The sequence below is a fragment of the Miscanthus floridulus genome, chromosome 8 (genome assembly GCF_019320115.1).
Source record: "Miscanthus floridulus cultivar M001 chromosome 8, ASM1932011v1, whole genome shotgun sequence".
In the NCBI taxonomy this organism is placed as follows: Eukaryota; Viridiplantae; Streptophyta; class Magnoliopsida; order Poales; family Poaceae; genus Miscanthus; species Miscanthus floridulus.
In genome coordinates, this window is record NC_089587.1 from 71,772,854 (window position 1) to 71,798,993 (window position 26,140).

The following is a 26,140-nucleotide window of genomic DNA, read 5'->3' on the forward strand; positions in this document are numbered from 1 at the left end:
TACAACTTTTATATTTACCATATGACAAGATATCTCCATCAATCCTTCTATGTTACCACTCTTTCTCTGTCTTTTTTGTTCTTTTTCATGGCTGTTTCTTGATGCAACATCAACATTGAAACAGGCTTGTTGCTTGCTGCTTGCTACTTAAAATTGAAACAGGCTTCCAATTATAGAAGTTGTTAATGCTTATCTTGGACATGATGATGGCTATTTTGATTTTTACATGCTGAGCAAAGTGCCTAGAGTAATGGGAACTATACAAGATGTTCATGCCCATTTTGATTCACACTAAGCAAAATGCCTTAGGTCAATGATGTTAGATTTTTAAGCGCAGGAGGAGCACCCTTAGCTGCGGCAGCCGCACCTTACTTACGATTATCGTCTGCAATTTTTGCTAGCTAATAATCAGTACACCCCCTCAGTGCATCCTCCCTGTCTAATTAGCACTATTTCCTAATGGTATCTGTAGACTGATTAGTAGCTTTGATGAGAACTTGGGTTATTAATTGAGACCTAAGGCACTTTGCAATGATGTTTCTATATATTCTTAATAGTATTATTTCTCATCTGTGAACTGTTGGTACTCGTTTCCTGCTATTTGCAACAGCTCATTAGCTCATTAATCCTAGCTGTTCTTTCATTGTATGCTTGCAGCCTTGCACTTGTTTGTTTAATTAGTGGGACTTCGATTCATCCAGTTTCATTTTTTGGGAATAAATATCTGCTGAGTAGAAATAATCCTTGCATTTATATTATTCTTCTTATATTGTCATTTGTATGCTTGCAGCCTTGCACTTGTTTTTTTATATTATTGTGGCCGGTGGCCACTAATCTTCTCTGTACTTGCTATCTTCTCTGTACTCCTCTTCTACTACTACTCTCCTCTACTCCACTCTATTCCTCTCCTCTCCTAAGCAGCTGTTGCTTTTTTTGCTACTTCTACTACTTCCCTACTGCTACTGTCTACTACTTCTGATTGTCCGATCTGCTTATTAGGTTCGGAAGATATTAAGCATATGATGTCTTACATTGTCATGTTGCTTTTTCTGGGAAGCAGCACCTGCCTTTTTTTTGTCAAATCTCTCCTCTCCTCTATTTGTTGCCACCTTTCCTATCCTCTATGTCAACTACTTCTACTTCTATCAACTACTTCTACTTCTGTCAACTACTTCTACTTCTGTCAACTACTTCCCTACTACTTCTACTTCTGTCAACTACTTCTACTTCTGTCAACTTCTTCTGTCTACTACTACTACTTGTCTTCTGTCAACTACTTCTACTACTTTCCTACTACTACAGTCTACTACTTCTGTCTTCTGTCAACTACTTCTACTTCTGTCTACTATTTCTACTACTTCCCTACTACTACTGTCTACTACTACTATTTCTGTCTTCTGTCAACTACTTCTACTACTTCCCTACTACTACTGTCTACTACTTCTACTACTTCTATCTTCTCTCAACTACTTCTACTACTTCATTACTAATACTATCTACTACTTCTATCTTCTGTCAACTACTTCTACTTCTGTCTACTACTTCTTTACCTATCCTCTATGTTTGGGAAGCAGCAGTTGCTTTTTTTACATATTTTCCTCTCTATGTTTGTTAAGCAGCTGTCGCTTTTTTTGCCAAATCTCCACTCTCCTCTCCTCTCCTTTGTTTTGCCAATGATGAAATCATCCAAGTCCATACATTATATGGAATATGAGCTGATGATCAAGAACTTGTAAGGAACTTGACATCATTAGCAGCCGCCCCTACATTACCTTCTCCTCTCTTCTCTGTTATGATGCCTTGATGCTCCAAGTTCAAGAACAGATAATGTTTGACATGTTTCTAAGGCCTCTACCACTGCTACTTCTTGTTTTTTATATATTGTTGTTTTATAGGACAACTTTGGTTTATAGACCTTTTTGATTTCTTATACCTTCTCGTGTACCTAAAGCACACTTTCTTGCATCTATTAGAACAAAGTGCGAAATAATGTCGTGGATACCAGATAGTGCAGCCCGATGCCCCGAGCATGATGAGCAGCCAACCCTTGAGGAGCAAGCACAAGAGGACCAGCTTACTCAGGAACAGTTCAATAAGGAGGTACAAAATGATCTATAAGTGATGCTTACTCGGGAGTAGTGTGACGAGGAGGAAGGCCCCGAAGGAGAGGCTGCTGAAGGCGAAGAAGAAGAGGATAATGCTGATGATGACTCAGAAGAGGGATATGTAAGTCCCGAGGATCCTTTCCCACGTGAAGCCAGAAGGAGGCCAACGGAGGAAGATTTGGACAAGGACTTTGACCCGAACGAGGAGGTAGGAAAAAAGCCTTAGCTTGTAAATTTTGCTAAAGCTTTGGCTGTGTTACCTCTGCTAACACTTTGACCTATCGTATATACAGGTCCCTCCTGAAACTCGGAAAAGACGACGTCGACGTCCGTGACATCTCGCTAGACAAGACAGAGTAGAGGAAAGAAGAGCAGAGGCAACAGCCATAGAGACGGATCACGATGCCTCTGCTCCACAACCTAAAGACACAACCACGACTACTAAGCCTAAGAGAAAACGAGGGGATAGAAAAGAAAATCTATATCCAGATAAGGCATGCTATGTGATAACGGAGGTCGGGCCAGCAGGGGAGGTCCTTGAGCCGAATGAATTAAGAGGACGATTCCGTAATGCGATCGGGGCCCTAGTAAGAGATAAATTGAACCCAGCAATCTATAACTGGAAAGAGGTACCAGAGAACAAAAAGAATGAACTATGGGATAGGCACCTGAGGGTCAATTTTAGATTTCTGGAGGGTAAGCATGAACTGGTAAAAAATGCTTTCAGGATGATGGGAAAGGTATTCCGACGTTGGAGGTCGGAGCTCAACACGAAGTATATCCAAAAGGAGTTAACTTCCTTCAAAGAGTTCGACAAAACAACTCCTAGTCAATGGGAGGAGCTCGTGGCTCAGAAGACTTCACCGGAGGCATTGGAGCTCAGTGCCCGTAACACTGAGCTGGCTAAGAGGAACAAACACCACCATCATCTTTGATTCAATAGATAAGGACCCGACGACATACAAAGACTTCATATCGATTCTCAAGACGTATACATATCGACAATCCTCATTAGGTTATATGTTTGTATACATACTTGTAACGTTCACTTATGGATACTAACAAGTTGTATTTGCTAAAATAATTCGAACAGGGCATTTAGGTTCTATGTCACTCATCATCACGGAAGGCATGATCCAGCGAGAAAGGAAAAGCTGGCTATAAAAACACTATGTGCGGTAAGTGTAACTTACTTCTTCAGTACTCCGTTACATGGCTATCAAAAGCATTACCTAACATTTTCATATACAAAACACACAGTGCCCCAAGCAGAGGCCTGGGAGTGTACATTGTTGATACTATATATATTCTATGATGAGTAACACCAGTGCCTACAGGAGACACCCCTTAAGGGTAAGTTTGAACCTCTTTATCAGTAGTATAAAAACTTCGTACATGGTATGAAATACTAAACCAAAACTTGTTTTCTTGTAGTGGAGAGAAGAGAAAGAAATAAAAAAGACCCATACAAGGATGACCAACTCTTAGAGCTCGTCGGTGACCTTTGCAACTTCATATTGGACCAGATTGTACACGTCAAAGGCGCCTATCATGACCGAGAGTCTGACTTAGTAGAAATCATCAGTACCAACACCTTCGTGAGACTGAAAGGCTAGCTCTAGGAAGTTGATAACAATGTTTATGGAATTTGTATATTAAATGATGGATTGTATATATGATTACGAATTGGACTTGTAATTGTAGTTTATATAATACTATTGTGCTTGTAGTCGCGTTCGGAACGTTGGTCGCGGGGCGTTCGGCAACGCGAACGCGGTTCGAAACGTTGGTCGCGGGGTGTTCGGCAACGCGAACACTGGATGGAATACGCGGAAACAAACAGTTCTGGTCGAATTTGAATTGTAAATTTGAATTTTTTTTTGCGGGAAAACGTACTGCAGGTATTATAGAGGCGGCTGGTACTACAGCCGCCCCTACAAATCGATTTGTAGGGGCGGTTCGTAATACCAGCCGTCCCTACAAATGCATGATTTGTAGAGACGATTCAGTAGGGGCGGCTGGCCAAATCACCCCTACAAAGAGTTACTAGCCGTCTCTAAAAATGTTTTTTTTGTAGTAGTGCTTTTTATTTTATATGCTATATATACGTCATGAAATAAATAATAGAGCAGGCCAAATAGCACCACCTTCCACAGTCCTCTCGCTCGTGACTTGTTACGCTCCAGGGTTGCATTGCGAATGGGGTCCGATTGGTCAAAGTTTTCTATTTTTCTGTGGACCTCCTACTTGATGACGAATGGGGTACCTTTATTCATCTGTAACTAAAAGGCTCGTAAAAAACACACACACATTGATGACGCTTATACTGACGGACAGCAACGTGGAAACAATGTCGAAGCTTCCGTCTCGAAAAAGAAAGAAAGTTGAAGCTGCTTTAAGAAAGGTGCAGGCCGGATTCCTGTGCTCTCGTCGTTTGTTTGGTCCTGCGATGCGCCTAGAACAAGCTGACCAGTGACGAGACCGAGAACCATCTGGCTCCGCCTTTCGTTCTTAAGGACACGCCCAACGCTAGCTAACAGCACCGTATGCTCCAGCTGAATCCGGTCGGTCCACACATGCAAGCAAACACCAGGAAGGTGCATCCCCCATCACGGGTAGAGAGATGAATGCTTTATTATCAAAAGCTTTTGACAGTGTATGAAGCGGCCTTTTCTGCTACGGCAGTGTTTACTTGGGCAAAGTTTGCGCAGTTAAACTTTGCATAGTGAAAATTTTCTACTATAGCATTTTATTTGTATTCGTGAATTATTGTCCAAACATTGACTAATTAGGCTCAAAAGATTTGTCTCGCAAAGTTAAAGCAAACTGTGCAATTAGTTTTTTATTTCGTCTACATTTAGTACTCTATGCATGTATCGTAAGTTTGATGTGACGGAAAATCTTCTTTTTATATAGTGCACTTTTTAGAGGTTTGGAGGAACTAAAAAAAAAGGGCTATATATCAATTGCTCCCCAAGCAGCTAGCTACCTTTCCTCACGCTGCAGGAGGTTATGAGCAACTGCGAGACCTCCACTTTCGATGACATAGAGCCTAGACGCCTACATGGACGATGGGGGCAGTACGTCTCTGGGGAAGCCCTTACAAGCCTGTACTACGTACGCTCTTCCTGCTAGTTCCATTGGCACGCACGCGAATTTCGAAATTTGACAAAGTGGTAGAAGAAAGGAGAGGAGAGCGCACACGGAGCCGAGGTGAGGTGGCAAGCGCGGCGGCGGCCATGAATTGAAAGCAGGCAGGATTTGACTGGAAAGCCGCTGCCGCGGCGGCGGTCGGTCGGGCGTCCCCGATAGCTGACGAACTCGAGGACTCGGGGTGGGGGTCGCCGTGGGCCCTCGATCGGCAGGCGGCTGCTGGTCTCGCCAATCGGGCATATTCGCCGTGGAGTGGAGAGGGAGAGAATGTGTGGCGCATATTCGTTCCCCGTGGGACAGGGTCAAGCTAGAAACCCAAGGAACGGACAGGGTCACAGTAGCATAGATCTGCATCTGCCACGGACGGTCACATGCCCAAGGCGAAGATGCCCTTGGCAACTGGGCAAAGGAAGAACACGTGCCCTCTCGCTCTCTCGACCACGTGGATGGATTGGGATACGATAGCAGGACGTGCTGCACGCATCGTCGCTCGTCCACACAGACACGAGTGACGGGCCATGATGAGTAAGCCTGCGATCCGCCTGTTCGTTGGGTCGTAAATTTCCAATCTCAACATATTTTTTTTCTTACATCAAATCAGTAACCATGATCGTATACGATCATTTCAGTCCAGCCGAACAGGCTGAATGCAGACTCGAGTGTGCGCCTAACATAACGCACGAGCAAAAGGCGGTTCCATTCCATCCACCACGTCGATGCGATGCCATGACACTGCTGGGTGTCGGACAACCACGACCAAACAGGGACCTCGCCGTCAGCGGGCCAACACTTGGGCCCGCCCGCGTCCAAGGCCGTCCGGAGCCAGGATTTGAGTATAGAAAAAACTGTTTCGGCAATACCACACGTAATAAAATAAGCACGTGCGAGCATATACACACGCATATATGTGTATTGAGTTGGCAAGAGTAAAGAGAATAACTAAATCAAGATTTGTTTTGCAATACAAAAGAAAATTAAAAGCATAAAATAATAGTAAAAATTATAGAGAAAGAGAGAAGGAATTGTTTAGTTGGAAGTCTTTAATCTCCATTTGACTAATTTAATTTGCACACAAAAAAAAACATTGTATACTCGACAAGAATAAAAGAAAGAGGGGGGAGGGGGGGACGGGGACGGAAAATAAAAGAAAGATAATAATCTTAAAGCATATTGATTCCATTAAATAAGTTGTTCGACTGATGGTTTTTGCGGCTGATGAGCCGACTGATGCTGTTTTGTTGTGAGAGAAAATACTATACTATGACTGATAAGTTCAAGCGAACCGGCCGAAAGATTAGTAGTGGGAGAGAAATAACAAGACAAGCAATAATTAACAACATATTTGAAGGAGAAAAACTTTTAGAGCTATGTAGTTTTTTTTCTCTACTACTAGCAAACATGGCGCATAACTTATTTGAAAAAAGGATAAAATTCCACTCTTTGATATTATTTTATATAGATAGGATATGTAGATATTAGATATAGGGTCCTTCAGGAAGACAAAGAACTTCATTTAAAAAATCACATGTTCCAAACAAGCCCATATACTTGAGTTGCAGGGGTAGTCACCCCGAGCTATTTTAGCTGAAGGTAGATGACTTCTCATCCAGTCCGAGAAAACCCCTGAATCCCGTCCCGCACGCATATAGGAGCCCCTTACCTGGTGAGAGGGTTGGTCTATTTTACCTGTGTTTTGAAAACGCGTGATAGGTGAGGGGACTTTTTTCTAAACCGTTGATCGGAAATTCGCTTTACCAAGGATTTGAACTATACTAATCTATAGTTATAGTTATAGATACAGATATGATATGAACAAGCCCATATACTAATTTATAGTTATAGACATATATATTCTATTCTATGATATGATATTGGATATAACTTCCTTTTCTCACTTGGATTTCTTTATCGGCATCATTGTTTGTTTGCAAAGAAAGGCCTGGTTTAGATTGCAAGTTTTTTTCACTCTCTCTATCACATTAAATCTTTGGACACATGTATGGAGTATTAAATGTAGATAAAAAAATAACTAATTACACAGTTTGATTGTAAATTACGAGACGAATCTTTTGAGTCTAGTTAGGTCATAATTAAACAATAATTATCAAATACAAACGAAAATGCTACCGTGTTAAATACCGATTCCTAACCTCAGTCAAGGCCAAAGAAATGGAGAGGAAATATGCCTTTCTTCTTCTTGCGCCACAATCCACGCGCGCACAACGGAACGCACTACCCCGAGACGAACTTATCCCTCCATGACACGTGGGCCATCATATTTTCTGGGCCTACACGTCATCCGGACACCTGGCCCGGCCTGCGCTTTCTCGAGACAGGCGCAGAGGACAGGTCATCGCCGCACCTCATTCCAACAATTATTTGCTCCCATTGTTTATTTTTATGCAAAGTACTTTTCCACAATTATTCGCATTTGGCTTTCTCCTTTAATAATTAACAAAATATTTTTCCCCTTCTCATTGCCTTCTCTTGGCCTCTTTAAGGCAACCGCTACCCCATCTCACCCCATATCTGCTTCTAGACGCTTCACTTATCTCGAGCATCTCCCGTCCCCGTCGTCTCCTCTCGTCCTCGCTCCTCAGACTCGCCATGGGTAATTCCTCGCTCACGCGTCGGATTTCTTAGCCTGACTGCTGTTCTCTCCTGCTCCGGACGCAGATCTGACCAATTGACTTATTTTTGTATTTTTTTCTGGCTGGATCTCTCGATGCAGGCAAGATTAAGATCGGAATCAACGGTGAGTTTGTACTCCCCAAGCCATGCTATTTCACCTGCTCGTTTGGTCTTGTTTCATCGGGTTTAGCCTGATCTGAGCGTGTTCTGTCTGCATCTGCGTTTGCTCAGGGTTCGGTAGGATCGGCAGGCTCGTGGCCAGGGTCGCCCTCCAGAGCGAGGATGTCGAGCTCGTCGCCGTCAACGACCCCTTCATCACCACGGATTACATGGTATGCGCCTCGATCTGTTGCTTTTGTTCCGTACATCTGGTAGGTTTATGGTATTTTAGGGTAGGGTCAGCGTGCCCGATTTGTTAATCAATAGCTCCCAGAGTGTTTCGCTTCAGTTCTTTACTGGCTTTATCAAAATATCAGTTGGTATGAGCAGCTTGAGGTGTTGTGGATTTGGTGCTTACTTCATCAGTGTCTGAATTTTGAAATCTGTGTCCTATGCTCATGGTTTATATGCTCCCTCCGTCTTGCGCAGACCTACATGTTCAAGTATGACACCGTGCACGGCCACTGGAAGCACAGTGACATCACCCTCAAGGACTCCAAGACCCTTCTCTTCGGTGAGAAGCCAGTCACCGTCTTTGGCATCAGGTACTCCCCTCTCCTCTCCTGCTTTTTTCGTCCATGGATTGAGTTTGTGTGTAAGCTGTGAGCTAATGCTCTGCTGCGATTCTACAGGAACCCTGAGGAGATCCCGTGGGGTGAGGCTGGTGCTGACTATGTCGTGGAGTCCACCGGTGTCTTCACTGACAAGGACAAGGCTGCTGCGCATCTGAAGGTATAATTTCTGCTTCACGGTCCTTTGTTTGTTTCAGAATGTATGTGTTGTTTAACTTGTTTGGGTATCATGTTCTCCCAGATCCCAAATATATCCATTTGGGATGGATTGTACATGTGTGGTGCATAAATTTAGTGATGCCGCCAAGTAGTTGGGCTTAATGTGTACAAGTTTGCACCAGTAAATTCTTATTCGTACTGCTACCTGGAAGCTCAAGAGCTGCAATCAGGCAGTGCTATTTTTAGTATAGCTTCTTACTTCCAGTTGAGTTGGTCAATTGTTTGACATGCTGTGATAACATGAGGTTTTGGAATGTACATGAGTTTCATTGTTCTATAAGTGCTGTTACTGGACTTTGTATAGATATTGGAATTATTAGACCTGTAGTGCAGTGTCATGACTAGGATCTAGTACACCCATGTACCCTCGTTACTCTTATCACTTTACTTTTACTTACTGTGTCAAACTACTCTGAGCTTGTATTTTTCTCTGTTAAATTGGATGTTTCTGATAGCTTTATTTTCCTTTTGAACAACAGGGTGGTGCCAAGAAGGTTGTTATCTCTGCCCCAAGCAAAGATGCACCTATGTTTGTTGTTGGTGTCAATGAGGACCAGTACACCTCAGACATTAACATTGTTTCCAATGCTAGCTGCACCACAAACTGCCTTGCTCCCCTTGCTAAGGTGTGTTGTCCTTAAGCATTTTTAGTTGTTTCTGCTCTTCCAATGTAGAATCATTTATTAATGATGTCTAATGTCATAAACCAGGTCATTCATGACAACTTTGGCATTATTGAGGGCTTGATGACAACTGTTCATGCCATCACTGGTGAGTTCGCTTTGGCTGTTGAGCAATCTTCATTACTCCTAGGATTGTTCAGAAGGTACTTGTAGTTGGCTGTAAAATGACAACATGATGCTTGTCTTTCAGCCACCCAGAAGACTGTTGATGGACCCTCAGCCAAGGACTGGAGAGGTGGCAGGGCTGCCAGCTTTAACATCATTCCCAGCAGCACCGGTGCTGCTAAGGTATATGATAAAATTCACAATGTTGTATGCAGTGAACTCTGTATTGGTTGTGTGGTTGTTTGCACAAACTAGTAATCATTCGTTGGTGCTATGTTTTGTGTTCACTTAGCTTTGTGAATAACAAAGTGCAGTCCCATCTAAATGAGCATGCACATATGTCTTGGGATCAAAACACTAAGAGACATTTTTTTATTGCTAAGCAAGTTTTTACTGAGATGCCATCTATGTCACTTCATCTTTTGTTTGGTGGTGGGATATTATTATTGTTTTGTCCCCCAATGTTTTGGCATCCTGAGGTGCGGGTATCCTCTTTAGCTGAAATATCATGATTCAATGTTTCAAAGGGTCATGAAGGGCAAGCCTGGTGCAGTGGTGAGAGCTGTCTCACTGAGTCACCAGGTCGTGGGTTCGAAGCAGCCTCTCTGTAGATTTTGCGGGGGAAAGGCTTGCCTCGGGTTTTCCCTTCCCCAGACCCCACTCATGTGGGAGCCTCTGGCACTGGGTCTGCCCCTTTTAATGTTTCAAAGGGTCATCACAAAAATCATGTATGTAGTAACCTTAAGTTATGTGTAGCCGCAATCATTCAGTTTAAAATTCATCTTTGATGTTGAGATTCAAAAAATACAAGTGTCACTGTCAGCACATGATGAACTGTTCTCAAACATGACAACATAATATTTAAGCTAATGAGGATGCCCGCACCTGGAGACGCCTCATCTACAATGTTTCACCTCCTTTTGCTGCTTATTGTAGTTGTAACAAATTTGGTAGCTGTTCTGTTCTGTTATGAATATAGTTGGAATGCTTACTTTCAATATTGATGAATTGCAGGCTGTCGGTAAGGTTCTTCCTGATTTGAATGGCAAGCTCACTGGTATGTCCTTCCGGGTTCCCACCGTGGATGTGTCTGTTGTTGACCTCACTGTCAGAATCGAGAAGGGTGCCTCCTATGAGGAAATCAAGAAAGCTATCAAGTAAGTGATTAGTCTATTTATTTTTTAATATTCAGTCAATGTGAGTGTAATTTCTATTCTTTTTAAACCAATGTCTATTGAATGTAATAACACTCCTTGTTTGATTTATCGGTACTATCACATTTGATGTTCAATGTTAATGTTTCCTGCATCTATCTTGATCTTATAGTAGTTTCTCTGTCCGTTTTCTTAAGGATTGGCAGCGACATTGACTTAATTGCTATTGCTTTACAGGGCTGCTTCTGAGGGCCCACTCAAGGGTATCATGGGCTACGTGGAGGAGGATTTGGTGTCCACCGACTTCGTTGGTGACAGCAGGCATGCCTTTGCTTTGTATCATTTAGGAGCCAACATAACTGATTATCATGGCACACTGTCATGTCGAATTCTGACTGACGGTGTACTCTGATTCATTTGTCGTTTGTTGGACTTCTTTGAACGTTCTCCGTGATTCACTTGTCATTTTGCTGTTTCCACAGGTCGAGCATCTTCGATGCCAAGGCCGGGATTGCTCTGAACGACAACTTCATCAAGCTCGTCTCGTGGTACGACAACGAGTGGGGCTACAGCAACCGCGTCGTCGACCTGATCCGCCACATGTTCAAGACCCAGTAGAGATTTTTCTGCCTCCCATCGACGTCCCAATGGCCTTGGTCGCTTTCCATCCCGCTGCTTGTCTATGCTGAGAATAAATGTGAATGGTGCCTCTGGACGCCGGTTTCATGCTGAGTTTGGACATGTTTTTGTCTCTTGTCTTTCCATTTCCGCTACCATCCTGTAACGAATTCGCTAATATGGGACCTAAGTTTAGTTTTTTGCCTGTGAAGAATATAAACAGTGGGTTGCAGTTTTGCTGTATTAGCTGGTTTGGCTGCATGGATGAGCTGGTCTTTGGGAATAATAGTTTTCTTGTTTCTGTGTTTTTAATCCTTGGTGTGTTTAATGTTATTTTCTGTGTATTCTTGTTTGTGTTATCAGTTGGTTTCATGTTTCCTTGTTTTTTCATTGTACTTTTGGAGGTTCCTGGTGCAAGCGGTAGAGACTTACCGCCTGTGACCGGAAGGTCCCGGGTTTGAGTCACGGTCTCCTCGCATTGCACAGGCGAGGGTAAGGCTTGTCACTGACACCCTTCCCTAGACCCCGCACAGAGCGGGAGCTCTCTGCACTGGGTACTTTTGGAGGTTCCTTTTCTGTGCTAAGCGAGATGAAATGGTGGCCAACGAAGCCGGGCACACTATGGTCTTCTGGTGGTAGTTGGAAGAATGATTGATGTGTTTGCATTGTGGTTCTGAATTCTGATCCCATGCCCAGCCTGTGACCGGCTGATTGCGGTGGGCCATTGGTGCTCATTTTGTTGCAGATTAAGGCACTCAGCAAACGCGACGATTACACAGGTACTCAGTCATAAAACATGGTGAAGACGTGAAATTGTGCCCCTATTGGCTCTGTTCACGTGCTTTTAAACCTGGTTTAGATTCGCTTCTTTTTTTTTTTTCATTCGGAACCGTTTTTTTCTCTCATAAATTTCTCCAGATTTTATCCAGATTCCTTCGTATCTCTTTAAAATTCCTTCAAGTGAATAGGGCCAATGACTTTTTAATACACACCTGGAACTCTAAGAACCCTCTAAAATCTTCACACCACCTAGAAGTGCAGAGTAAATATGATTTTTTAATTGCACGTGTATTTTTTTGTTGATGGGTCCTACCATGAAACTTATCTTTAACCTAGATCTGTATGTTTTTTGATAAGATTTAAACCATAGGATCATTTTTTTTTTGGGACTGAGGGAGTAAGTTTAGTGCTGTGGGGCCACACCCGTGAGTCCCACAAGAGGGTAGGTAAAAGGAGAGGAGGAAATGAAGCTATGGTGGATGAATTCGTATGGTTGACGGTGAGGCAAGGGTTAGCCGATCAGGTTGACCACTTGATCCGCCTGCCGCCGGTGTGTCACTGTCAGTTTCGGGGACCAGGTGAACAAACAAACGAGGCCTGCCAAAGCTTTGCTAAGAAAGGATAGCGACATGGTGGTGGACTGGGGTGGACCAGCGGGCCTGCCGTGCCACGCGCTGCCGGCCGGCGTACGTGCCGCCTCAACGCGACGACAATGGAGATGTAGAAGAGATGATACGCGTGGCTTCTTGTACTCGTCAGCCCTTGGTGCAGCGGAAGGCCAGGTTGGCCGGAACCTGATTTATCGGCAGGTCTCTGCTCACCTTTTCTACTGCTACTACTTCATATCTGCGTCGGACGGTGAACCGGCGGTGCTTCGAGACGGCGTATACGCGAATGATTCCCGGCCGTGGCAACAAACCCCCAATACACCAATTCCTCGCACTAGCAATTCTATCCTTATGATAACAAAATTTATTGAGACACAACATTGTCTGCCAGTACAAGAGTCCCGCAACAAATTCAGAGGAAATGTACAAGAGAAATTGTGCCTCGCAGCTCGCATACGTCGCGGGAATCTCGCCAGAGAAATTGTGCCGCACACCTAGCATGGCGCCTTGCTTGCACATGTCAGGTGGAATCGGCCCGACAGGGAGTTTGCCGACACGTCTATATACCATGGACTCAGTGCATCACCTAGACATAGATCTAGCGGATACAATCTTACATACAGAATGAAAACTTCTTAGAACATGATCTAGAGAGAGAGAGGAAGGGAGATGAGATGTCACCGATCATCCGCGGGTTTGGAGGAAGAGCTCGACGTAGCCATGGCGAAGATGATGCGGTCCGGGTCGGCGGAGTCGCGGTCACAACATTGAGATCGATCGCAGTGTAATGGTGGCGCAGAGGCGACGGTGAAGACGTCAGTGGAGCTTCCCGTTGCTTCAGCGCCTCCCTCTTAGATCGGATTAGGGTTAGAACTGTAAGTGGGAAAAAGGCGGCTCAGGTGAACCTCGTGACGCGAGCCCCGGCCTCCCACCTCCTTTATATTGTGCTGCGCGGCGGGGGTCCACCAACCATAGAACAGTTGGACGCCCCCGATCAGGGTGCGGATCAACCTAACATTTTTCCCATTGATCTCACCTTATGACTTAAACTTAAAATCATTTTCTCTTTTTTCCATTCCATCACATATTAGCGCATAGAGCGTGCCTCGTCACAACAGTTAGTACCATTAGATTAACAACTACAACACTACTCTTTGTTTTGAAACAGATTCTCATCTAGGCCCTTATTGTCTAGAATTATAGGCTTTTCCTTAAACCCACGTTGACTAAGTGTTCTCTGAACACGTTGGGTGGTAAGCCTTTTGTAAGTGGATCCACGAGCATCTTTTCTGTACTTATGTGCTCAAGACTAATTATATGATCACGGACTTTGTCTTTTACAACATAATACTTTATGTCAATGTGTTTGGCAACACCACTTGACTTATTGTTGTGAGCATAACATACTCCTGGATTATTGTCGCAGTATAACTTGAGTGGCTTATGTATGTCGTCTACCACTTTCAACTCGAACATAAATTTCTTCAGCCAATTTACCTGCCCCGTGGTCTTATAACACGCTACAAACTCGGTATACATCGTAGACGATGTAGTGACAGTCTGCTTGGAACTTTTCCACGATATAGCTCCTCCTGTGAGAGTAAATATATATCCTGACGTGGACTTTCTATCATCTCCCGCACAATCTGAATATGTATATCCCTCTATGTGTAGGGAATCAGATCTTCTGTATGTACGTTAGCATGAGACCTTTTGTGCCTTGCAAGTAACGTAAAACTTTCTTTACCAGTCTCCAGTGTTCTATTCCTGGATTACTCTGATATCTGCCAAGTAATCCGATAACAAACGCTAAGCCAGCGCGTGTACACACTTGAGCACATTGTAAACTTCCGACAGCTGAAGCATATGGAACCGCTTTTATTTGATTGATCTCATATTGGTTTCTAGGACATTGGAATTCCCTAAATCTATCGCCTTTGACTATGAGAGCAGGCGAAGGCTTATAATTTTGCATACTATATTTCTTTATAACCTTTCATAAGTATGCCTTTTGTGATAATCCTAAAACCCCTTTTCTTCTATCTCGGTGAATCTCTATTCCTAGAACGAACAAAGCTTCACCGAGATCCTTCATATCAAAATTCGAGAAAAAAAACTTATTTGTTTCTGGTAGTAGATTAACATCACTACTAGCGAGTAAGATCTCATCCACATACTAGATTAGGAAAATGTATTTCCCATTCTTGAACTTTGCATAAACGCAATTGTCCTCTACATTTTCTTGAAAACTAAACTTTCTTATTGTACTATCAAACTTTAAATACCACTGTCTTGATGTTTATTTTAATCCATAAATGGATTTGTTCAGGTGGCTTTCCATACGTTCTTTTCCTTCCACAACAAAACCTTTTGATTGTGCCATATAAACATTTTTCTTCAAATCCCCGTTTAGGAATGTCGTCTTTACATCCATCTGATGTAATTCTAAATCGTAATGTACTACGAGCGTCATTATAATTCTAAAAGAATCCTTACATGAGACTGAAGAAAATATCTTATTGTAATCTATGCCTTCTCTTTGTGTGAAGCCTTTTGTCACGAGTCATACTTTAAATCTTTCTACATTTCCTTTGGAGTCATATTTAGTTTTGTAGACACATTTACAGCCTACTGTCTTGGCTCTTTTGTGAATTGTATCTAAGTCCCAAACACCGTTGGTATTCATTGATCTCATTTCATCTTGCATGGCTTCAAGCCACTTTGATGAGTGAGCGTTTCTCATGGCTTCTTCAAATGAGGTGGGATCACCCTCTATTTGAAATTCTTCACATTCATAGACTTCGTAGTCATCAAGAATGGCTGGTTTTCTAATTCTTTGAGACCTTCTAGGGGCCTCGTTAGTTGACGCTTGTTCTATATGAGACTGTTGTTGCTCTTCTTCATGTGTGACAATGGGTTCTACAGGATCTTGAAAGACAGGTTCATCATGTTCATTCATTGTCGCCACGGGAGAACTAACAACGTGTGTTGTTACTACAGTATCTTGCAATGTTGGTGCAGCAACAACAGGTAGCATGAAGAATGACTCCTAAACCGTTGGAGTAGGCACATGTACCTGCTTCTCCTCTAGGTTAATTTCTCGCGCTACCATGCTCTCCTTGATCAACTCTTCCTCCAAGAACATAGCATGTCTTGTTTCTACAAACTTCGTATGTCTATCAGGACAATAGAAGCGATAACCTTTTGACTTTTCTAGATAGCCAATGAAATGTTAACTGACTGTCTTGGAGTCTAGCTTCCCTATGTTTGGGTTAAAGACTTTAGCCTCAGCTGGACAACCCCACACATAAATAGTTAAGTGAGGGTTTCTTTCCTGTCTATAATTCATATGGTGTTTTGAGTACCGACTTGCTTGGCACTCGATTAAGAATATGAATGGCGGTTTTTAACGCCTCTATCCATAAACTTATCGGTAGAATAGAGTAACTTATCATATTTCTCACCATATCCATTAAGGTACGGTTGCGTCTTTTAGCTAGTCCATTCCGCTGAGGCTCGCTCGGTGTAGAGTACTAGGCAATTATGCCATTTTCCTGTAATAATCTTGCAAAAGGTCCAGGAACTTGGCCATATGGGGTGTGTCGACCATAGTACTCTCCCCCACGGTCGGATCTTACTATCTTAATCTTTAAATTATGCTGATTTTCTATTTCAGCGTTAAATATCTTAAATTTATCCAATGCTTTTGATCTTTCCTTAATTGGATAAATACAGTTATAATGAGAATAATCATATGTGAATGTTATAAATGAATCATAACCATCCACACTCTTCACAAGAAAAGGACCACAGATGTCTGTATGAATTATTTCTAAAATTCATGCGCTTCGTTTGATATCTTTCTTTATTTTTTTAACATACTTTCCTTTTTTGTAATCAATGCATTGTTCTAAATCTAAAACTTCTAATGGCAGAAGAATTGATTTTTTAATCAATTGCTCTATTCTCTCCCTCGAAATATGACCTAAACGATAGTGTCATAATTTCGATGATACATCATAAACTCTCTTCCGCTTATTTCTTGCATTCATAGACGAGGAGGCATTCTCATTCTCAGTGCTCACAACATTCATATTCTCAGAAAGTGATAACAAATAAAGCTTGTCTTGTCAAAAGGCAAGACCAACACACTTATTGTTAAACACAATCTGACATTTGCCATTATCAAAATGGCAATCATATCCATCATCGTCTAGATGTGAAACACTTATCAAATTTCTACGCAAAAAGGGTACATAAAGGACATTTGAAAGCTGAAGTACAAAACCATCATCTAATTCTAGAGAGAGATCTCCAATGGCTTCAACTTCAGCTTCAACTCCATTTTCTACTTTAATTCTTCTTTCTCCTCTTTGTAGGGTCCTCCTCGTATGGAATCCCTATAATGAATTTGTAACATAAATAGTTGCACCTAAGTCAATCCACCAAGTAGATTTTGAATAACTTAAATACAATGACTCATCTATGAATGTAATAATGTCCTCACCTCTCTTCAAAAGTCGATCTCTTTAGGAAATCTGGACAGTCCTTCTGGTAATGTCCATACTTCTTGTACCATTTGCATTGATCCTTGTCAACTTGGATATTGTTGTTCTTCTGATGGTGATCATTCTGAGGGGCTTTCTCTTAAGGTTTGGCATTCTTGTTAAAGTTCTTTTTTTATAGTCCTTCACATGGTTAGCAAAGTCACCATGTGAGCTTTTAAGCCTCTCCTCTTCTTGCACACACATGGCAATGAACTTCTCAATGTCCCATTTTATCGGGCTGCATGTTATAATTAACAACAAAAGTTTCATACTCTTTAGGCAAAGAAGCAAAAACCAAATAAATCAATTACTCATCTTTGAGCTCCAAATCCATTGGCTTGAGCTTGGATGCCGTGTTGCTCATCTTCAATATGTGCTCTCTTATCCCTCCACCAGAGTATTTCTCATTGAATAACTTCTTGATTAGGGTGCTTGCATAAGCCTTTGAAGAGCCAGTAAACTGACTCTCCACTTTCTTGAGATACTCGGTGGCGGTGTCATAATCTAGGATTGATACCCTTATTGCATCTAAAATAGTGGACTTAGCCACCATCAAGCACTTACGGTTCGAAATGTCCCACTTCTTAGGATCAAGATTGTATTTCATTCTCACTTCTGCATAATCTCGCTGCCGAACAGTGAAATCAGCATCAGTTTTATTCTCTGCCCTCACCGGGTCCACTGGCTCAGTAGGACATGGAGAGGTAAGTGCTAGGTCATTCTCGGACAGCACAAGTGCCAACTCATACTTCTCTCACCATATGCGATAGTTGCCCTCTTCAAGAGGCGAAATGTGCGAGATGAATGCCATAGGGTTGAGTCCTGAAAACATCATCAGAGAAAGTGAGAAAACATAACATAATAATTGCATGGCTTAATTTAACATTGGTCAAAATTAAAACATACAATGTGCTTCTACATTAACTCTACATCACCGTTGGACAGAAATAGAACTAATGCATAGAACTCATAAATAAAAATTTATAATATTGCTATCATCAACTTTGGTTAGAAAATAGCAATATCATAAATATAATATTCTTCTACATTAATTCTATATCACCGTTGAGCAGAAATAGAATTAATGCATGGAAAACAACTCATGAATAAACTTATAATCATAATATGACTAACCCTCCAATTAAAATTTTCCTTTTGTCCAATTTAATTAGAGGGTGAACATAATCATAGCAATGAAAACGTGAAAAAGAATTTTGTCTACTTTTCAGAAGCATTCTACTGTACTCATCTACTCTCTGAAAAAATTATTCCATTTGTTTAAATTTAAACAGAGATGGAAAACTAGACCTAATTTATCAAAACTTGCTTCTGAAAAAATAATACACAAACTGTTCTTTGCTACGAATTTGGCCCAGCTCAGAATTAGTGGCCCATGGCCCAGCTAGCAACAGTAGTGCTCGCGGCCCACCAAGCAATGCGCGCAGCTCGCGCCTGCGCAGCCAAAGCCTAGCTCGCGCGCGCGCTCCACCGCGCCCAGGCCACAACCTGGGCCTAAGCCAGGATTTCACCTCCCCGCCTAGGTCGGATTCGGCCCGGTGAATCGTGAGCCATTCATTTGCATCCAACGGTTGGGCACTGTTTTTGTGAGATCAAAACCGGCGCTGTCGTCGGCTCCTAACCCTAATCCCCATTTTTCATTCTCACCCCTTCTCTCCTCTCTGAGCGCCGTGACCTGAGCGACGGCGGCCATGGGTGGCGACCAGAGGAAAAGGTCTTCATGGAGGCGTCCTATTGATTCCTCTTCTCCCACCTTGCTAGCATGACGCTTGCCGGTGCGTGCCTCCTACCACCGTGGGCGAGCCCAGAAATGGCTCTATGCGGTGTGGCGGTGGCCGGCACACCCCCTCCCGCCTAGGCATGGACGATTGCCGGTGCGCGCCTCCCACCGCCGCGGGCGAGTCTAGAAATGGCTCCACAAGGTGTGGCGGCGGTCGGCACCCCACCCCTCTCTACCCATGCGCTGACGCTTGCCAGCACGCACATCCCATCGTCATGGGCGAGACCGGGAACGACTCCACGTGGTGTGGCAGTGGCCGACACATCCCCTGCTCCAGGCGTGGGCACTTGTCGGTGCACGCCTCCCACCAACGCAGACGAGCCCTAGAACCGCTCTGCACAGTGTGGCGGCGGTCGGCACCCCCCATCTAGGCGAGAACGCTTGCTGGTGCATGCTACCCACCACATGGGCGAGTCTGGGAACGGGTTTGTGTAGTGTGACAGCGGCCAGCACCACCCCTCCAACCAGGCGACAACGCTTGCCATTGCGTGCCTCCCACCATCGCGGGCGAGTCTGGGTACGGCTCCACGTGGTGTGGCAGCGGCTGGCACCCCCCTCCAACCAGGCGACAACGCTTGCCGGTGCTTGCCTCCCACCATCGCGGGTGAGTCCGGGTATGACTCCTTGTGGTGTGGCGATGGCCGGCACCCCATCTGTCTAGGCGTGGATGCTTGCTGGTGCACGCCTCCTACCATCGCGGGCGAGTCTAGGAACGGCTCCATGCAGTGTGACGGCGGCTGGCACCCCCACATCTGTCTAGGAATGGATGCTCATCGATGCATGCCTCCCACCATCGCAGGCGAGTCCGAAAACAGCTCCGCGTGGTGTGGCGACGGCCGGCACCCACCTCCCTCATCCAGGCGTCGATGCTTCCCTATGTTGTGGTGCAGTTACCCACTGGCACAAGGCTCAAGTGAAAACCTTGCCAGGCTCCTGCTTGGCTGACAATGATTACGTTTTTAGTGTCATTCACCTCCCTAGAGGCATCGTCGAAGAGCTCATGTTCCTTGCTGCGGTAGTCTTGACATTTCGCTAGTTTATTTGTGGTTTCTGCCACTCTTCGCCCTGGTGTTGGACGTCTTACTGTTGTTTTCCCCTCATCCTTTGTAAACATATAGCTAGCCATTTTTAGGCTATTCCAATACATATTCAGGTGGGGAGTAATCCTCCGGTGACATTAAAAAAGCGTAGGCTGGCCCAGGCCATAATAGAACCTCTCAGAAACAGAGAGTCGAGGCGAGGCCCAAGACCAAGTGACGTGTGTTCATGTTCCGTTTCGCCTTGCAGTTGTCGCTTTTGGCCTTGGCGTGAGAGGCCATCCTTCACAACACCGCGAACCAAGGCTCTACCCAGTAGACGTGACAATGTGACATTCTCATCGTTGGATGCAAATATATATACTATATATGAGACCATCGTTCGGTGAACAGGAGGAACCGGTGGTGCTCTGAATATTGGGCGTATACTCCTATAGGATGGCCCGGCTTATCTGATTTGCCCTAAGGTTAAGCTTTCTAAGACGAGCAAGATTCCCGATACTCTCTAGTATTTCTCCAGAGATTCTATTTGACGACAAATCTACCACCTCAAGTTTGGTGGCATTCCCTGTCGACGAAGGTATAGTGCCGGATAACTGATGCCTGACGAGAGGTCCTAATGGCCAGAGAGGGTATGAATAGCTTATTGAAAAATTTCTACAGTAACCCTTAGCAAAAATGTTAGACAATTAAACGGCGAAGCGAGTGTTGCGCTAACCTACTAAAAATGCAAGCCATCTACCATAATTTTAGTCACTATAGTCTCTATCCATACAAAGATTATGTCACTATACTAAGTTAGTGAGCTCTCAAATACTAACTAAAGAGCCTCACTAATCACTAGACATGACATAAACTTGCTCTCAAAACTAATTACACTAAAAAGCGAAGCAACGCTAGAAATGTAAATGCACAAGAGAGGGTGGTGGTGATTATACCGCCGTATCGAGGAATTGAGCCAATCACAAGATGATCACAATCAATCACAACGAATAATAAGAAATCCTTGGACAAGGTGACACAATATTTTTTTACCGAGGTTCATTTGCTTGCCGGCAAGCTAGTCCTCGTTGTGGCGATTCACTCACTTGGAGGTTCACGCGCTAATTGGCATCACACGCCAAACCCGCAACCGGGTGCTGCACAACCAACACAAGATGAGGATCCACAAGCCACGTGCAATCCACTAGAGTTGCCTTTGGCGCTCTGCCGTGGAAGGCACAAGAACCCCTCACAATCACAATGATCAGAGCCGGAGACAATCACCTTCCTCCGCTCCACGATCCACCAATCCCCGGGGCGTCTAGGTGTCGACAAACACCAAGAGTAATAAGACCTCCACCAACCTAAATCACCCAACTAGTGCCACAAGATGCTAGAACACTAAGTAATGCACTAGAGGCTCTCCAATCTTACTCAAGATGATAAAATTAAGTGTGCAAGTGAGTGGAGTGGTATGCTCAGCTCTCAAAGGGTGTATGCAGTTGTTAGAAGTGCCAAGAGAGTGGCCAAAGCCGGCCACAACCTCTATTTATGAGCCCACAAGCAAATAGAGCCGTTACCCCTTTGGAGCTGCTTTCTGCGAGGGCACCGGACACGGCGGTGCCTGCACCGGACATGGCGGTGCCCGTCCCAACGGTCACTTTCCAACGACTAAAAACTAGCTGTTGGGGCACCGGACAGGGTGGCGGTGACCACCCAGCCAACCACCCGAAATACCACCTCTGGATTTTTATGGCGGTGCACCACCCTCAGGGCGACGGTGCCCGCGACGGTGACCAGCTCGGCTTCCCTCGCTCCTGGAAGAATGGGGCGGTGGCACCGGACACACACCGGCAGTGCACCGTCGCGCGTGGGGTGGTGTACACCGTCAGTGGTGGTGCTAGCTCCCACTCAACTCGCTCTCGGCCAAGTCCAGGTGGGCATCGCCCTAGGGGTGATAGTAACACCAGACAGGGTGGCGGTGCCCCCAGGCCAACCCGCTGCTCTCGGCCTCCCAGCCGGTCACCGCCACAGAGGTGGCGGTGCACCGGACAAGGGGTGGTGGTGCCCCCGTGGTAGCACCCCAAGCTGAGTTTTGCCTTCTTCTCTTCACCTTTTTCACCACCTTTGCAAATGTGCTAACACTCCAAGTGTCTCTCCATCACGTGCAAGTGTGTTAGCATTTTCATAAATATTTTTCAATGGTTATTCACTTCTCACCGATTGTACACTAGGCCTAAAATGCAATGCAAGTATTTCAACACCTAGTGGCACTAGATGATCGAGTTGTCTGATAAGAGCTCCCCTCTTAATAGTACGACCATCTATCCTAAATGTGATCACACTCTTTATAGTGTCTTGATCACCAAAACAAAAAAGGCCCTATTAATATCACTGTTGCCTTAAAATCCTTTTTATTTTCTTTCTTTCTTTTTTTCCAAGTCCCGGAGTTGGATCACCATCATCACATGTCCACCAACATCAACATGGACTTCATCTTGCTCCAGCACTTGGATTGGACTATCCTATCTAGTCACACATTTAGATAAAAAGAATTAGTCCAAATAGATTTCATCAATTATCTAAAACTAAGGTCTTTCACACAGTTGAAGAAATGGTTGACACAGGCACTGTCAAAATATCTTTAGCAAGAACAGAAAGTACTGAATAAGTAAGCTTGTGCTCATGCCATCACTGTATGATGTCAAACTCATCATCCAACTGGCTTACTATGTCACAGTCCAGGTAGGATGCATGCTCACTTAGAAATGGAGTCCAGCACTTGGATTAGACTATCCTATCTGTCACACACTTAGATAAAAAAAATTAGTTCAAATAAATTTCATCAATTATCCTTTCACACAGTTTAAGAAACCTAAGCGACGCCGCATTATTCCCAGTACCGGAGCCAATGCCGCCGGTGAACTGGTTGTCCTCGAGGTCAATGTTAGTGACGTTCGGGAGGGCCCACAACCCCTTGGGCACTTCACCAGACAGCGAGTTCTTGCTGACCGCGAATGCGAAGAGTGTCTTGCAGCTCGCGTAGGTCGTGGGTATCTCGCCAGAGAAGTTGTTTTGCATCATGATCAGAATTCGCATGGCGTCTTGTTTGCACACGTTTGGTGGAATCGGCCCCGACATGGAGTTTGTCGACACATTGATGATGTAGAATTTTGCCCAGCTACCGAGGCTCTGCGCCAGTTCCCCGGTGAGATTGTTAACGACCAGGTTAAGAATCTTGAACCTCTTGAATTTGCCAAACTTTGGGGGCACCTCCCCATACAAGTTATTGAAGGACAGGTACAAAAACACGAGCTTCGTTAGGGACCGGAGCTCGGAGAGGTTGCCGGTTAGGTTGCTCTTGGACGCGGCGAAGTACTGTAGCTTCCTGCGCTTGCCGAACCCTGTGGGAAGTTGGCCACAGAGGGAATTGTTATGCATATCGAGCTGCTGTAGGTTAGTGTGCCTAGTGATCTCTGGTGGTATCTTGCCTGTGAGGTAAGTTTTTGGCGAGGTCAAGATATTCAAGATTCACCAGGCCAGGTTGCTAATCCTAGTTGGGATGACGCCGCTGATTTTGGCTGCGTAGAGGTCCAGCACGGTTAGGTTTGTGAGCTTGGTGACCTCATCAGGGAAGGAGTCTGTTCGCACAAAGAACGGGTTGCCACCGTGGTTTTCTTTTTCAGCTAAAATCTCTTGATATTTTTGATATATCTTTTTTATCCATAGGTGCAGTTAAGAAAGTATCTATCTTTTTCGTACAAATTATTTTTGATATATCCTATTTATTCTTTTTATCTGTAACCTCCAATAAATTTTAATTTCCGAAAATGAAAACCTTACTTGCCACCGGGCGCGAGCACGATGAGGCCTGGCATGGCGGTGAGCGAGGCCCACGGAAAGGCCCCACTGTTCCGAGAGATGTTGAGAGTACGGAGCTCCGTTAGCGGCGAGAGGTCAGGTACGACGCCGTAGAAGCCGTTGAACGCAAGGGTCAAATCCTGGAGCTTGGTGCACGTGGCCACCCCACTGATGCTGCCCGGCCGTGAGGGCAGGCAGCCCGCCACAGATGTCGTCGAACGGGACTGAGGTGGCAGCGATGTGCAGGCCCCGTACCGAGATTGCCGTGACAACGCCGCCGCTGACGGGGTTGTATGTGACGCCAGTGAGATTGCAGGGGGAGGCGGCGGCAGCTTCCCACGTGGCGAAGAAAGCGGCGGCCGCGGGCGGGATCGTCAGGGCGCGCTTAAATTAAAGGCGAGGAGCACATCCACCTCGGCAGTGAAGCAGAGAACGAGGAGGAGGTGGAGAGCAGGCAGGAGCCATGGCTGGAATGCCAGGACAGACGTTTGCTTCCTTGGTGTCAGGACTTTCAGCATAAAGCCCATTTTCGACTACGAACGTTGGATTTTAAAGAGAACAGAAAGAGAGCGATTGGCCTTTTTCTAGCTTGTCCCGTTGGCAAATATCTTTTCCAAACAGACTCCACTATCGCTCCTTAATCTAACGCTAAACTTGCCACACGTCAACACTAGGGTCGGGTCGGGTACTAGACCTAAGCTTTGGTTGGTCTCCAGCACTTGAACACCCATACCACATGCATTGCTATTGCCCAGCCTGTGATCGGCTGATTCCATGTACTGTTCTACTGGAGATGGAATCGTCGAGTGTGCAAATTTGAACATATATTGCAGTGGACCTGTTGTTGGTTATGCTGTGGATCCAGGCATTCAGCAAACTATTTTTCGGTTTAAGCATGCCCGATTACAAGTTTCGGCACAGGCAAGTATATATAGTGCGAAACACGCGAAGGTGTATTTGGTTTTTAATATTAGCAGGAAAGTAATCATCACAGGTAAGAACAGAGTCCAGCCTTGTGTTAAAGAAAAAGAACATAGTCCGGCCACAAGTTCACGAGGAAATGTACAAGCAAGGCAGCCCACGTAAGGCTATCTCCAACAGCAGGGAGGCAAATAGAGCACCCATTCCATGTTTGCATCACCTACAGTAAAGACCCTGCGTACTCAATTTTGTGGCTTCTCCAACAGCTAAACCCAAATCCCACCCCACCTCTCTGTCCTCGTCGAGCTACCCCGCCGCGGTCCAACAGTGGAGCAGCTCGCGGCCGCCACCGTCGTCGTCGTCTGCGGTCGCCGCCGTGGAGCAGCTCGCGGCCGCCGTCGCGGTCCAGCAGCAGCCATCGTGGAGCAGCAGCTATCGTCCTGCCTTGTCGTCGTCGTCGTCCGCGGCCGCCGTTGCGGTCCAGCAGCAGCCGTCGTGAAGCAGCAACAGTCGTCGTCGTCCTTGACACCGAGCGCTGCGTGGTCCCAATCTCGGAGGCCGCCACCGCTGCGACCGCCCGCTGCTGGACTAGCTGTCGTGGACCATGTCCTGTTCGTGAAGGCGCTTCTAGCGGACCCGGCGGCCCCAAACCTCGAGACCGCCGCCACAATCGCCCCGCGAGCAGGGGCACCTCCACCGGCGGCGCGGACAGGCGAGTAGGGCAGCCTCCACCGGCAGTGCGGACGCGACCTCCCTCGCGCGGAGCTTCCAGGTGCGGGCGCACCTCGCCATCGTCGTCCGCGGAAGCAGCTCGCCGTCGTCGTCCGCTCCACCAGACGCCTTCGACGGGCCCACCACTACCGGCGCCAGAGATTTGCGTCTTGCGGGAGAGGCGACGCATGTTTGCCTTCCGCCTCGTCTCATACGCAAAATGGCTACCTTGTCTGCGTCTTCGGTTGGAGAACGTTTTCAGTACGCAAAAACACAGTGGAATACCTATTATGCATTTGGGTCACACGATGGCTGCTCTGTTGGAGACGGTCTAAGTGTCGATGGACGACCCAGGCCACAGAAACTCTAGCAGAGAGTCGAGGACAAACTTGTTCATGGATCCTCTAGGCGGAGTAGGGCCTAAGCCCGAGTTCACGAGGAAATGTACAAGCAACGTCAACAGGCTAGGCAGACGGCCGCAGACGTCATCAAACGG

At 45.3% G+C, this 26,140-nt stretch overlaps 1 protein-coding gene and 1 pseudogene across 1 annotated transcript; one reads left to right on the top strand and one right to left on the bottom strand.

The window, feature by feature from the left end:
- The first annotated feature begins 7,736 nt into the window (after positions 1-7,736).
- On the top strand, positions 7,737-11,758 carry LOC136476656 (glyceraldehyde-3-phosphate dehydrogenase 1, cytosolic). The gene is made up of 11 exons (XM_066474578.1): positions 7,737-7,869; positions 7,990-8,013; positions 8,121-8,221; positions 8,478-8,593; positions 8,681-8,780; positions 9,319-9,465; positions 9,550-9,610; positions 9,713-9,810; positions 10,642-10,784; positions 11,019-11,102; positions 11,264-11,758. The coding sequence occupies exons 1-11, from the start codon at positions 7,866-7,868 to the stop codon at positions 11,397-11,399; spliced, it is 1,014 nt and encodes a 337-aa protein (XP_066330675.1). The 5' UTR covers positions 7,737-7,865; the 3' UTR covers positions 11,400-11,758.
- Positions 11,759-22,977: 11,219 nt separating this feature from the next.
- Positions 22,978-25,834, bottom strand: LOC136469365 (leucine-rich repeat receptor-like serine/threonine-protein kinase BAM1; annotated as a pseudogene).
- Between the last annotated feature and the right edge of the window lie 306 nt (positions 25,835-26,140).